We start from the raw sequence: 15,630 nt of genomic DNA, 5'->3' as shown, positions 1-15,630 counted from the left end.
AAAAATGAAACAAATGGCTCTGTTCTTCTGTTTGCTTTGTCAAGCCTATTGTGGATGGTCTCGCTTGGGCCGACATTAAATCAAATAAAATTTGAGAGTGCCTGGTTCATTCAAACTATGTAGTCCCAAGGTACAAACACTTGCGAAGAGCTGTCAGTGGTGACAGTCTTCCAGTGACGAATTCTTTTCTTTAAATACTTATCCATCTCATTCTCTTCAGTACCAACACAGCCCACTCCATTGCCCCCAGAAACTGGAGAAACTGAAAAATGACTATTGATCTGGGTTGCTCACCCTCTCCCTCCTGAGCTGAAACTCTGAATCCTGACCTCTTTTTGTGCTGGTGTGGCTACACAATACTGATGACGAAACCACAAACCAAACTCATTGCCACCGAGTACAGAATGACTCACAGTGACCCTGTAAGACAGGGTAGAATTTTCCCTGTGGGTTTCTGAGACTGACTCTTTATAGGAGTGGACAGCCTCATTTTTTCTACCAAGAAGCGACTGGTGTTTTTGAGTTGCTGACCTATGGTGAACAGCCCAGCATATAACCACTGTGATGCCAGGTCGCATAAGAGCTGTAATTCCCTTATTTCAGATTCTGACGTCGTAGGGCTGGGATTGTGTCTGAAATCCTACATTCCTGACAAGCAGTGGAGGAGGCTGGTTCTGCTCACCATGGAGCACATTTGGGATACAAGATGGACACCACAATAATGTGGGCACATGTGAACAACAGCCAAAGAGAATGGCATGGATTGTGTATAGGAGTGGTGGACATGATTGAATTAGTACTGAATTATACATTTGGATGGACAAAGGGATAAAACCCTACGGGAGGTCCAGCCTGGCTAGCTGAAAAGAATGGAGAAGGTGGCATATCAAGAATTTATACCTGTGTGATTCTTCTTATAGGAAACTCTTGCAGAGGTAAATTTTTCTCATTATATTTGGCTCACCATGTATTCTAAGAGCAGGTATTCCTTGACTGTAAAAGGTATCATCTACATGCTAGGAGAGATAAATGTAGGCTATGTGATATGACCAACGCGCCCTCACCTCCTTTAACGGAAGTATCAAACAAGTGCCTACCCCACGTGAAATGCTAAATAGCTGAGGGTAAACGGAGGACCCTGAAAGGACCCACATTTTATCCATTTGTGGTCATGGATGAGTTTTCATTAATACAGGCAACAACCACACCAATGTGTCCTGGATGTTTGCTCCTCTGTACCTTACATCAGGATGCTGACCTCTTGTCAGCACATCCTAATGAGTCTAGTCCTGTGTCGGAAGGGGGTAGAGTAATTTACTGACGTCAGACTTTCTTTTTGGAGCATAAAAATGAACTCATTCCCTCTTCTCCCTCTCTCAGATTCTCCGCCATCCTGAGTGTGGTGTTGCCCCAACGTTACCATGCCGTCTCATAAGACTTTCAGGATAAGGAGATTCCTGGTCAAGAAACAAAAGCAGAATCGGCCCATTACCCAACGGATTCGAATGAAAACCAGTAATAAGCTCAGGTACAACTCCAAGAGAAGCTATTGGAGAAGAGCCAAGCTGGGCCTGCAGGGAGGCCCCTAAGGGATGGCACGCATGGTCGTACTTGCCCAGGTTCACATCATGTTGAGTTGTGTTAAGACTTTTGCCACCATCTGGTCAATTGAACTTGTATTGGCAAATAATCGGATTTCTTCCTTGGTTTTCATGCTCCCGCATCAAGTTTAACAATAAATAATTGTGTTAGTTTGGGTAGACTAGAGAAACAAATCCATGGACACACATATGTGTATAAGAAAGAGAATTATATACAAGAGCAATTGAACATTGAGAAAACATCCCAGCCCAGTCCAGATCAAGACCATAAATCCGATATTAGCCCATATGTTCCGATTCCAATCTATAAAGTCCTCTTCAGACTCTTGAAACACATGCAATGACGCCGAATGAATAACGATCACAAGTCAGTGGGTAGAAAGTCTTTGGATTCGTGGCATTGGAAACATCTCAGCACTGGCAGGGGTCTCTACGTGGCTTCTCTGGCTTCAGAGGTCTGATTGCATCAGGGTAGGTCCATGTGGCTTCTCCAATTTAGGGCACTATAGTTCCTTGTGTCTTGTCAGCTGCAATATCTCCCAGGGAGTGGCAGAGAGAAGTGTTCCCCCCCTCCCCCGCCTCTAAGGAGGAAGTACAGGATTTCCCAGAATTCTCAAGAGAAGGCCATGCCCACACAGAGGCCTTATCGACTATGATCTGATTGACAAGCTAGACTCCACCCCTACACTCTAAATGCTCAAATTGACAAACGATTATGTATCAACCACAATAATGTGAGGCTGTTGGTTTGAGAAAAAAAATCAACTCAGGATAGTGCCTTCTCCTACACCACTTGATTTTGAATCCAAGTTTTGGCTCAGGGATACCTACTTCACTTTTAAGTACAGGCTCTTCCACTCCACCTTTCTGAAGGGAACACCTCCCCAGGACAAGATCATAATGACCTTTTATAACCTACTTACTTTCAGAAGAGCATAGGAGGCAAATGGGAGGAGGGTGTCCTCAGATGGCCAGGTAGGCTGGTGGAGTGGAAGATCTGATTATAGTCATGGCAAAGGGGCTGGCAGAAATAAAGAGCATGACTTGTCTCAATCTGGGAGATAAATGGGAGAGAGGACAGGGGACCCCCTGGGGCCTGATGAAATGCAAGCATCACTTTCTTGCTGTATTAGTTGTACCAGGAAGGTGTCACATACTGGGGACTGTGCATACTCTTCTGTAACCAGAATAACAAGCTCCCAACCCCAAAACTCATAGCCTTGGAGTCAATACTGACTCAGAGTGACTCCCTGTGTGCTTCTACACTGTACCTGTTTAAGAGAGTAGAAAGCCCAGTGTTTTTTCCTCAGAGCTGCAGGTGGTTTCCAATGGCCAATCAGATGGATGACAGTCTAACGAATGACCACTACACAATCCAGCAAGGTACAATTCTAGTTCATGGAGGGTCCTCCGAGGTCTAGAGCTGTAAGCAGACTTTACCAAATGCACAGTCTAAAAGTCACAAAACTCAACTTTGAATAAGCGCCTTTTGAATACAGTCTTATGCTTTGTACCCAAAGGTGTTGGTAACTTCGATCTTCTGAGTTCTCCCAAAGGCAGATCCATTTAAAAATTGCTCGCAGGGAGCATAAGGAATCAGTAGGGAAGTGAAACAGGGAGAGAACGAAAGCCAATGAAATAACTCTGAGTCAGTTACTGTTGTGGATCATGAGCTCCATCCCAGTGGGAGCCACCTGAGAAACCCTGTGGAACATGCCCTAACATTGTCCACCAGTCTTCCTTGGTTGAGGTTGCCCTCTAGTTGCCCTTGGAGTTGAAAGTTCTTGAGCTTTAAACGTGCTGAGAACCCTGAGGGAATGGGGCAAAGCATCAAGTACACTGTTTTGCCTTTTCTTTTATGGAAGACCTAAGAAGAGCCAAAGACTTCTGGATCAGAACACTGAAGCATATGGTGGGCCTGCTTGCCTATGACACTGCACCAGCATCGTGATCTAGAGTCCACAGAAGGCTAGGTCCTCGGGAGCTGGTCTTGCCCTAGTGGGACCAGTGATGAAGCGGTATGCACTGTGGCTTTGAAAATCTGAAGTAGGTCCTACTGGAGTGATATTTTTCCTGGTCAAAATGTACATGGGACTATGGGGGTGTGTCTCCTCATCCCTCTATTCAGGGTTCACATTCTTAGGACTATTGCTGAGTGTCATTTTGAGAAATGAGAATCCAATCATCGACCCTGGGATAGTCCCACACTATTTCTTCCCTCATGCTCAGTTGTTTGTGACTATTTCCTGGTCATTTCTCCTCAGGATTTAGTGTGTTCTTCTTCCTGTGGGTGTGTAGATAGGTAATACTACACTGTACATGACGTTTATTCATTTAAAGTCTCAATGAATTCTCTGCACCAGGAACTAGTGAACTACCCAGAGGGCTGGGCAGTTCTAGACCCAATTGAAGCAGAACCTCCTTTCTTACTCATGCAGATAAAATGCCTGTGCCCTATTAACACATATTAGATCACGTGAGAGTCAGAGAAGCAATCACTCAGGATTGCATGCACAGAGAGGCATCTATAAAGAGTTTGGTGGCGGTATCACCTGGATCTGGGAAGTTGGCTGGCCTATGATATTCTCTCGCTCCTAGGTCTTTGTCCTATCATCGTAGGGCTCTGGGACTAGACTTGGACAGCATTCATGGGTACAGTTGCTTCTCCTGGGAAGTAGACTGTAGACTGTAGCAAGTAGACTCCTGGGAAGAAGATGAACATGCTAAGTAAGTTCTCAGGAGTGTAGATTTTGGTTGAACATAGCCTTTTCCTGACCCAGGGACAATTTGTGGCCTGGAATTGGCTCATAGTCTCTCCTGGGAAAATCTTAGCCGGTCTGAAACAAAATTACTATAATAGAAAAGAGATCTACAGTTAGCTAATTATAAGGTCCTCATGGAAAGCACCAATTGAGAGGAGGGTTATTCCATTCTCTAGCCCTCACATACGAGTATTTGTGTTGTGATTTCTTTACAGTCTCAGCCAGGAAAGAACCTCTCTTCGGGAACATTCAGGACATTAGTCACCAGGTGTGGTTCTTTCAAGACCAGACTCTCATAACCGTTCCAAGGAAGCATGGCGTCATTCCAGGTAAGTGGCCAAGATTTGTTGGGGTCACAGCCCCTTTGGCCAGTGCTGTTGTGAGTTCTGTGCTCAGCCTTTTATTTCACGTACACGTGCAACTGCGCCAACTCAGAGGTGCAGCCATTTCACGGGAAACAGGGACTTGGAGATTACCAACAATGATCTAGGTTCTAGATCTATGACTGCGGTCGTGATGTCAAAGAAGACTCAAGGGGCCGAAACCGGAAAATGAGGAAATAACTTTTCCTGTGACTCTTTGAGGTCAGGCCAGTTTTGACTCGATTGAAGTCTGATTTTGCAAATGGACCGAGTTTTGTGTAAAGGGAGATACGTGTCTTGGGAAGATAGCGGGTGCTCACTTGGTGTGCACTCCTTTAGTGAATTCAGCCTCAATTACCTGCTTCAGATATGCCACTGACACCTGAACTCTCGTTTCATTGTTGCATTCTCAGTCACCGTGACCTTAATTGCATGCAATTATCCGGAAACTCTTGAGAAAAACAAAGGCAATCCCATTTATCTGGGACTGGAAGAGCCGCAGGTCTGCCTGTGCTGCAGAGAGGTAGAGGGCCAGCCCACACTGCAAATTATGGTGAGTAGAAAAACAAGGTATCTTGTCAAGGTTTGAGTAAGGTAGAGGAGACCATTTAATTTTAATGCCATTTGATAACATCCCATACATCAATTGTTTCAAGCATATTTGTACATATGTTGCCATAATTATTTTCTGAAATTTTACTTTCTATTGGAGCCCTTGGTATCAGCTCCTCTTTTCCCCCTTCCTTCCCCCCTCCTACCCTTGTAACCCCTTGATAACTTACAGATTATTATTGCTTTTATGTCTTACACTGACTGCTGTCTCCCTTCACCCATGTTTCTGTTGTTCATCCCCCTGTATGTGTGTGTGGGATTATGTGCCGATCATTTCAATCAGTTCCCTCTTTCTCTCCTCCTCCCCCGACCTTCTCCCTACCCTCCCGGTATCAATATTCCCAATTCTGTTCCTGAGGGGTATCTGACCTGGATCTGTGTGTCATGAGCTCTTATCTGTACCAGCATACATACTATGGTCTACTAGCCAGAACTGAAAGGCAGGACTGGATTCATTATAGTGTTGGGAGTGGGTGGTGGCAGTGGTGGTGTTGGTGGTGGTAATGAGGAAGCCTCAAAGAACCAGAGGAATATTGTGTGTTTCATCATTGCTATATTGTGCGCTGGTTGACTCATCCCATTCTTATGACCCTTCTGTGAGGGGATGTTCTATTTTCTACAGAGGGGTTTTGGGTCTCTGCTCCAGCCCCCTCCTCATTCTCAACAATATGTTTGTTTGTTTTGGGTCTTCTGGTGCCTATTACCTGATGCCATCGACACCTCATGATCGCACAGGCTGGTGTGTTTCTTCCATGTGGGCTTGTTGCTTCTCTGCTAGATGGCCACTTGTTTAACTTCAAGCCTTTAAGAACCTAGATGCTATAACTTTTGATAGCTGAGCACCGTCAGCTTTCTTCACCACATTTGCTTACGCACCCGCATTGTCTTCAGAGATCGTGTCAGGAGGGTGAGAAGGCCAGAATGTCAGAATCAAGTATTCTTGCATTGAGGGAGGGCTTGAGCAGAGTACCAAGGTCCTCTTCCACTTCCTCAATGCATTGCCATATAAATAAATATACGTTCTTAGGTCAATACCTCTATTTTCATAAATGATTATATTTACATAAGTGCACACCTATACTTACACCTCTATCCACAGCTTTGCTTCCTAGATCTTTCCTCTGTTTCCTTTTCCTTTCCTCCTGCCCCACCATCACACTCTTCCTTCTTCTGCTTCTTAGTAATTCCTCTCAGCTAGATTACTATTGATCCAACATCAGTGGAATCTCTATGCCCTTCTCATTGTTGCTTTTATTTCCCTGCTTTCTCCTCCAGCTTGCTTCCCGTGCCTATCTTATATATGTAGGCAAGACAAAAATAACAGAAACAAAACAAAAGTTTGAATAGAAAGAGATTTAAAAAACCCTAGCAGAAAGCCCATAAAAAAAAAAGCTTGCATAATTCCAGGTCTATCTGCTGGCCTTTAGGACTATTTCCCCACCAGTCTTAGAGAGGTTCTGGAAACTGGCCCTCCTCTCCCGAAGTTTATTTTGCAGGCTCCTCAGCGGTTTTGTGGGTTAGCTTTACTCCCATCGCTCATCTGTTAACTTCCCTTCTTTGTTTGCTCCACTGTGGGGGTTGTCAGACTGGACACACTCACCTCCGTGTGTCCCCAGTATTGTCTTCTGACGCAGTATGCTCCAGTGAGGGGACATCATGTCTTGAGCTCTCGTTGACCCTACAACAGGTTCTCTCTGCCTTAGCAGCTACCTGCAGGGATATCATCCTCAGGATGAGGTGTGCTAGTAGGGGGTCTAGTCCCCCACTCTCTCTTTGTCCTTCTTGGTTTGCTTCTGCATGGATGTGGCAGGCTGACCCCTCTCCCCAACCTGCAGGTTTTGTGTTGACCTCTGTAGTACATATTTCTAGTGGGGGTGAGGGTGTGGGAATCAATTTGGCTCTGATTGGGGCTGGCCCTGTAGACCTCTCTGTTCATGAGTTGCTGTATGTGGTTATGTTGCCCTCAAGGTTTGGCGTACCATGGTGGGGTCTGCACTTACACTCCCATTTCTGTGGAAACATAAATGATACCCTCTTGCTGGGTGGATTAGGGCCCTAATCCCCTAGTGTCTTTGTCTCCCTCTTTTTCCTTTTCCTCCATTTCTCCCCTTCTTTGTGTTGGAATGACATGTACATCCTTGGGTTTGGTCTTTCCACTGTTCAATTGCTGTATCTCAGCCTGTAAAGTGTGAGATAAGTGGCTTTTCTTCTATACCCATTGTGCTGATTATACTTACTTCAGTGGATTCGCTTGTGCTTTTGTGATTGGCTAACTTCACTTATCATAATTTCCTCCAACTCTTCTCATGATACAATGTGCTTCATGTGATCGTCAGTGCTTTTTAAGTGATGTGTAGTACTCCATTGTGTGTATGAGCCAGTGTGGTAGCTATATAATTGTCCATTTAAGAGGATTAAGAGTGTAGGGGTGGAGTCTAGTCTGTCAATCAGATCATAGCCAATAAGGCTTCTATGTGGACATGGCCTTCTCCTGAGAATTCTGGGAAATCTGGTGTTTCCTCCTTAGAGGTAAGAGACTCTCCGCTCACACCCTGGGAGACATAGCAGCTGACAAGACACATGGACCCACCATAATGCAGCCCTGGGTGCTGGAGAAGCCAGGCCACCGGATCCAAAGACTTTCTACCCACTGGCCTGTGATTTTCTACATTCAGTGTCATTGCATGTGTTTCATGAGGCTGAAGAGGACTTTATAGATTGGTATCGGCCATATGGACTAATATTGGACTAATGGACTTGATCTCAACTGGGTTGGGATGTTTTCTCAATGTTCAATTGCTCTTGTATATAAATCTCTTTCTTATACACACGTGTGTCCATGGATTTGTTTCTCTAGTCTGCCCAGACTAACACAGCCAGTTTTTGAATCCACTTGTCTATTGATGGGAATTTAGGTTGTTTTCAATTCTTTGTGATTGTAAATTGCACCACAATAAACATTGGAGGGGTGAAGTCTAGTCTAGATTGTAAACTGAGCCACAATAAAAATTGCAGACAACTGGCATTTTTGTCCATTTTTTACGTATTCTGGGTATATGCTCAGTAGAGGGATTGCTGGGTCGTAAGGTAACTTCATTTCCATTTGCTTTAAATATTGTCAGATGGCTTTCCACAGTGCCAGTACATATCTACAGGACCACCAGTGGTGGAGGAGAGTCCCTATCTCACCATCAATTCCAAAATTTGTTATTCTCTAATTTTCTGATTTTGGCTATCCTCAACGATGTTAGGTGGTATCTCATAGTTGTTTCAATTTGCATTTCTCTGTTTGATAACGATCAGAAGCATTTTCTCATAAGTTTATTGACCATTCAGGTATCCTCGCTAGTGAAACTTCTGTTTTGGTCTTTGCCCACTTCCTCAGGGGTTAACTATTTTTCTCTTTTTGCAGGCTAGGAGGGTATTATAGATTTTAGTAATAACTCATTTGTCTGTTGTGTCATTGCTAAAAATCATCCCCCAGTCTGTGGTTCTCTTGTTACTCTCTTGGTAAAGTCTTTGGACGAACACAGGTGCTTTGTCCTTAGTATATCCCACTTGTAAATTTCATCTCCAACTGTGTGTGTGCCCTTCCCTGTTTCTGTTAACTTATGTATTCCTGAGCCAACGTTCTTAGGTTTGTCCTTATTCCTTGATTGATGATCTTGATAGTTTGGGGTTTTACTTCTAGGTGTGTGATCCACCTGGAGTTTGTCCTTGTGCATGCAGTGCGTATGCTAGTTCAGGTAGACTAGAGAAACAAATTAATAGACACTCATATTTGTATAAGAAAGAGCTTTGTATAGAGTAAATGTATATTAAGAAACCATCCCACTCAGTCCAGATCAAGTCCATAAGTCTTATACTAGCCCATATGTCCAATGCCAATCTTTAGATTCCTCCTCAGACTCATACAACACATGCAATGACACTGAATGCAGGGAGATCTTTACCAGTGGGTGAAAAGTCTTGAGGATCCAGTGGTGGTAGATGCATCTTAGCGCTGGTGTGACTCTCCACGTGGTTCTCCAGCTCCAGGCTTGTGGCTCTATCAGTGCAGCTCTATGTGGCTTGTCAACAAGAATGGTTAGCAGTGTGTGTGTCCTGCCTCCAGTGAGTGATTTATCTCTATATAGTCTCCAAATGAGGTCATCAAGCAGTGTTCTGATTGATAGGCTAAACTCCACCCCTTCACTCTTAATAGTCTCAATTTGGCACCAGATTATATAACTACCATAGTGAGGTAAGGGTCTTGTTTCATTTTTCTACAGGTGGATATCCACTGTTTCCAGCACCACTTATTAATGAGGGCATCCACCTCCCACTTGATGCTTTTTGGGCTCTTGTTGAAGATCAGTTGTCTATATGCTGGTGGTTTTATTTCTCGGTTTTATGTTCTTTATCATTGGTCTGAGTATCTGTCATTATTCCAGTACCATACTGTTTGACTGCCGTGGCTAGATAGTAGATATTAAAATAGGTAAGGTGAACCCTTGGACATTTTCCTTCTTGAGGAATTCTCTGCTAATTCTGGGCTTTTTCCCCCCCTCTATAAGAAATTAGTGGTCAGTTTTGCCAATTATTTGAAGCAGATTGTTGGTATTTGACTTGGGTTAGTGTTAAATTTATTTAATGCCTTCGGTAAGTATTCTTCCATTTGTGGAGGTCTCTTTTGGTTTACTGTAGTAGAGTTCGTAATTTTCCGTGTATAAATCTTTTGGGTGTTTTTGGTTAGCTATATACCTAGATATTTCAGTTTGCTCTTGGCTATTGTGAAGGATAATGCCTTTTGGTTTCCTATATACATTGGATATTGCTGCCAGCACTCCTGTTGTGGAGCTTCATTCTTGTCTTCTTTTCGCTCTTAGACAACGTTATCTTGGTCCATATTTTGTGGGGTGTTGACATCTGGATGGAGTTGAGTTATATGGTGATATACTGCTTGAGCTTGGTGGTTGTTGGTCTTCTGACCACAGTGAGTCAGCAAGGATTTTCTGCAGGGTTGGGTGTCTTATGGTGTATTCTTTGAGTTTTTCCTCACCATCTTTCACAATAGATAATTTGGCAGGGCAAAGGATTCTCTGGTGGGAGTTTTTTTCTTTCAGCTTTTGGAAGACATTACTCCACTCTCTCCTCCTTCATGGTATCTGCTGATAGGTCTGAGCATATTTTTACCTGAGCACCATTGCATGTGACTGCCTTTTTTTCTATTGCTGTTCTTTTCCCTTGAAGATGGATAATTGAACTATTATATGACTTGGTGAGTTCTTCCTGGGGTTTAGTCTAATTGGTGTCCTCTATGCTTCCTGTATGAGTGTCTGATTCTCATTCTTTAAGGTGTGGAAGTTTGCTTCCATGACTTCCTTTGCTAATTTAGCTGGAGATTTCTTTGTTGCGTCTTCTACTGGAAGACCAATTGTTCAAATATTGTTCCTCTACACAGCATCTGTCATCGATCTTCGGGTTTCTTTTGCTGCTTTGATTATCTTGTTTGATTGTCTTTTCCATTTATTGAGGTCTACCTTATTGTCCTTGAAATTGCTGGTACAATTCTCCGCCGCTTCTAGTCTGATGGTGAGGTCCTTTATCTTGTGTTTTGCTTTTGTTACTTCATCCATTAGTTCTTGTATTTCCCTTTGATGCGTGAACTTCATCCCCTCTATCATGGACTTCATTTCCTGTATCACTGCGTCCTTATTCTGCGTTGCTTCCCTCATATCCTCTACTACTCCAGGCAGCATTCTGAATATTTCTTTTTGTTGCAGGTCAACATGTTTCTTCTGTGAGTGTCGTTAGGTTTAGGATTTCTTCCACTGTTGTATTTTGCTTTCATTGTTTTCCCATTGAGGGTGTTGAGGTATGCTGCTGTCCGTGTTTTTTTATTTATTTTAAGAATTGGGTGCCATGTTCCTGGGAGACCGAGGGTCCCTGAGCTCTTTCTCATTGTAACTGGTCAGAGTGGATTTGGGGACCACTAGTGGTCTCCTGTGATGATGGGTCAGGCCACTCGGTAGGGGAAGTGTTGCATGGACTCAGTGGCCAAAGGCAGTGTGGGAACTTGGAAGGTGTACTGAGTTTGGCCATTGCTGGTATGTCTCTGGGACGACTTGGGGTGGGCCTGCAGTGTTGGCACAGCTCTGGTATGGACTATCTGGCCACCATTTGAAATCTCTTAAAGACTCTCTATGAAGCCCAAAACTGGTAGAGCCAGTGTTTGGCTTGGGTTGTGGCTTTCAGCCCTTGGCTTTTCCTGTTTTGTTATGTTAAAATACTAGGCTGTGCTCTGGGGATTAGCATTCTGCCTGTTTTCTTATGCTAATATAATGTTAATAGACCAGGGCCAGGTTTCTGGTAGTTTACATAAAGTTAGGCAAAGGAAGGCAGCCTGAAATTGTAAACGTTAAAATTTTCTTCTTCTTATAATGGACTTGTGGTATGGCCTGGTATTGGGCTGTGCTGTGCTGTCCCCCAGGGAAGGGGGATGAGATTAGCTGAGTGATTCAGGGGCCAACTAGATCTGAATTCTTCCCCAGCTGCTACCCTTTGTCACTCCTCGCTCTCCTGCACAGCTATGTCACTAGTAAATATCCCAAGTACTTCTCAAGTGTTGCAAATTAGTTACTAACTATCCACTGTTATCCAGGCTGGCAGGCATGGAGCTGGCAGGCATGGAGCTGGCAGGGTGGGGGGCGGTGGGAAAGAGGCTTGCTGTGTAGTCACTTTCTTCCTGGGCTGGGGAGGAAGAATGCAAGGTGGATACCAGAGAGGGGAACTATGGGGTGTGAAGACTTGTAGCTAGTTCTCAGAGGATCTCAGAGATCCTGGGATTATGACCACCCTTAGACAGCAGTTTGGGGAAATTACTGCACACTACAAGTCTCGTATCTTGGACATGGGAAGGGGTGGCAGACTCCATCCCACTGGATCTGGTGAGGGATTAGCAGAGCCCACAGGCTGACTGTGAATTTAGAGCATTTCAGAGAGTTCTCGAATCACTCCATGGGTGAAAATTGTAGGGTGAGGTCTGAAACAGACCCTAATACACTGAATCTATTTTTAGCACCCAGCCTCCCAATATTTGTCTCCTTACCTCTTAATTTTCTGATCTAACAAGAGGAGCACAGGGCAGGTGATTCTACCTGGACACCATCTTGACTCTCAAGACCATTTAATTTATAAAGAGCTCATCTAATGGAAAATTTAGATATTAGAATCTTTCAATAGACATTTTATTATTTACAGGCATATTTACTTTTGGTACTTTTCTCAGTCGCATGTATTGTGAAAGAATAATAAAAAATTATAGGGAGTATTTTGAAAACTACCTGCTTAATCCCTTTTAATTTTATTTACATACATAATTTGTCAAGGATTTAGGGTTAGGGATAGGGTTAAAAAAAGTTGTCAAGGATATATAAATATACACACACACATACCAAGATCAGCAAGGACTTTAACAGTTAATTATTTTAAGGTGAATGAGCATATCAACTATTTTACATAAAATGGTTTTTAATTTTAAGTAAAATAAACACAATGATTTGTAAGAAATATTTTAGTAATTGCAGAGTACAGTTTTTAAAAATCTATAGGTTATATGAAAATAACTATGAAACCAGGCATTTGTATGTTATAGGAACCACCTTGGCCCTATTCAATACTAGGCGAGGCAGAAAACTTGACTTAATGATAAAACATAAACACCAGTCCAGAGACATTTTTGACTGGAATAATATGCACTGCAGCAATGAAATGTAGCCTCAAATATTAAATAGTGCTGATATTGGAGAAAAGTGACATAAAGCAATGATTATTTCAATTCAAAATTTACTGTCAATGTGATTTGTGTATGCTTCAGGTCACTCCGTTTTTCTAACAGATAGTGGCTAATGCAGAATTTTGCATCCTCCAAATTTTTATGCCATTGACTTCTGATTTATTAGAACCACTGAATTTGTAGCCTAAAGCTTCAACCATAATGTTAACACATATAAAATTATTGGAGTTTGTCATTTTAAACTCTACTGTATGAACGAGAGGGCTCTGGGCCTGCTGTAGCAAGCCTATCTTGGCCACAACATGTTGGTGTATGGAGAATCTTGAACAGCTCAGCTCTCATGTTTTTCCCCACCTCTCCTTTCTACCTTTTAGAAGCAGAATATACTGGATTTATACCACACGAAGGAGCCTGTGAAACCCTTCCTCTTCTACCACAACCAGAAGGGCAGAACCTCCACTTTTGAGTCTGTGGCCTTTCCTGGCTGGTTCATTGGTGTCTGCTCCAAAGGACGCTGCCCGCTCATTCTCACCCAAGAACTGGGGAGCACCTACAACACTGATTTTCTCTTATCACTACTGCGGTGACGTCAGGCTGGATTTAGAGCTGCTGGCAGATATCAACAATCTCATCTCTGATTCTTCCATGCTATCAATGCTAATGAGATGAACAGTATATATTGAACTAGTAAGTGATGAATTATTTTAATAATCTCCAATTATCCAAATAGAAACCATGTTGGATGGATTTTTTGGGTGTTTTTTAAAAAATCATTTTATTAGGGGCTCATACAACTCTTATTACAATCCATACATACATCAATTGCATAAAGCATATTTGTACATTCATTGCCCTTTATTTAGACCTCTAAACTGCCCTTTGCTTCCTAGCTCTCTCCTCTATTTCCTTTTGCTTTCCTCTTGTCCCACTATCATGCTCAGCCTTCATTAGGGCTTCAGTACTTCCTCACGCCCTATCGGGCCTCCCACACCCTCCTCACCACTGATTTGGATCACTGTTGTTACCTTGTCTGTGGGTTTGTTAACAGCACTTCCTTCCCCCCAACCTCCTCTCCCACGTCCTCTTGGAACTGTTGGTCCCGTTGTTTTCTTCTCCAGATTGTTCATCCAGCCTATCTTATTTAGACAGATCTGCAGAGATAATAACATGCACAAAAACAAGACAGAGCAAAACCAAACAATGACACAAAACAATAACAACAACAAGCCAATGACAACAAAACAAAACATGAAAGAAAAGCTTGTAGTTTGTTCAAGGACCATTTGTTGATCTTTAGGAGTGTTTTCCAGTCAAGTCTGTTGGGGCACCAAGCGCTGGCCCCAAAGTCTATTTTTGGTATTCCCTGGTGACTTTGTTGCTCTGTTTCCCTTGCTGTTCTGTTCCACGCCCTTAGTGTTTTGCCATTGGATGGATTTTAGGCAGCAAAATTTTAACTCAGACTAAACCAAAATATCAAACGTGCTGCCACTGAGTCTATTCTGACTCATAGCAGTCCTTTAGGAGTGAGCAGAGCTACCCCTCTGGATTTCTGAGACCGAAACTCTACTGGAGTAGAAAGCCATGTCTTTCTCTGGTGGAGCAGTTGGTGGGTTCTAAATGCTGACCTTGTCACTATGCTGCCAGGGCTCCTAGCTTAGGATAGGAAGGAAGGTGCTCTTGCTGGGCTCTCTTCCCAAAGGTATCTTACTGCTCCATCCCCAAAAGTTCATGTGTGCGTATTGCTGACCAGCTGCAGTTGAGTGGATTCTGACTCACAGTGATCCCTTTCTGATTCATAGTGATCCCATTCTGACTAATGGTGACTCCATCCATGCATGTCAGAATAGAAGGGTGCCTCTCAATGTCATCAATTTTGGGAAAGCAGATTACCAGATCTTTCTTTGAGGTACATCTCCGTGAGCTTAAACCTCTGAATGTTTGGCTAGCAGCCGAGGGTGTCGATGGTTTGAACTACACAGGGCCTACTAATACACCCACATTAACCTCACATTCATCGCCATTAGGTTGATTCCCATTCACAGCCACCCTCTAGAGCTTCTCAGGCTGTAAATCTTTACAGGAACAGCGAGCTTCATCTCTGTACTGGGAAACCGCTGGTTGCTCTGGAACACCCACCTTGCTGAGAACAGTCCTGTGCTCACCCAGCAACATCACCAGGACTCCTTTGTATATCCATAGTGGTGATCTAAATGCGGGGTCAGGCTCTCTGTCCTCTCCTGGACATCATGCAGGAAAACATCGCACAGAAATCGAGGGGTTTGTCACAATCATGTAGCTGATAACAAATAATAATAAAGGTCTATTGAAAATATCTTGTGATTAACATTTAAATAAGAAATGAGGATGGCAGTTCTTTCATTTGAGGCTACCTCTCTGGATTTCAGCAATGTTGTTCTGCAGTATGATGCCTTTCCTGTTTGATGAAGATTACTTGGATCATGAGGGGGAAGATACACAGAAGTGCCATTAAAAACCAAATACTACAGAGAGGATAT

At 43.2% G+C, this 15,630-nt stretch overlaps 1 protein-coding gene across 1 annotated transcript; it reads left to right on the top strand.

Annotated features, from left to right (window-relative positions):
- The first annotated feature begins 1,421 nt into the window (after positions 1-1,421).
- LOC142460957 (interleukin-36 alpha-like) lies at positions 1,422-13,701 on the top strand. The gene is made up of 4 exons (XM_075562662.1): positions 1,422-1,515; positions 4,579-4,692; positions 5,139-5,278; positions 13,489-13,701. Exons 1-4 carry the CDS (start codon positions 1,422-1,424, stop codon positions 13,699-13,701), a joined length of 561 nt encoding a protein of 186 aa, XP_075418777.1.
- The last annotated feature ends 1,929 nt before the right edge of the window (positions 13,702-15,630 follow it).

This window comes from Tenrec ecaudatus, chromosome 11 (genome assembly GCF_050624435.1).
Source record: "Tenrec ecaudatus isolate mTenEca1 chromosome 11, mTenEca1.hap1, whole genome shotgun sequence".
Taxonomy (NCBI): Eukaryota; Metazoa; Chordata; class Mammalia; order Afrosoricida; family Tenrecidae; genus Tenrec; species Tenrec ecaudatus.
The sequence above is the reverse complement of the archived record's forward strand: the minus strand, read 5'-3'. Positions and strand labels throughout refer to the sequence as shown.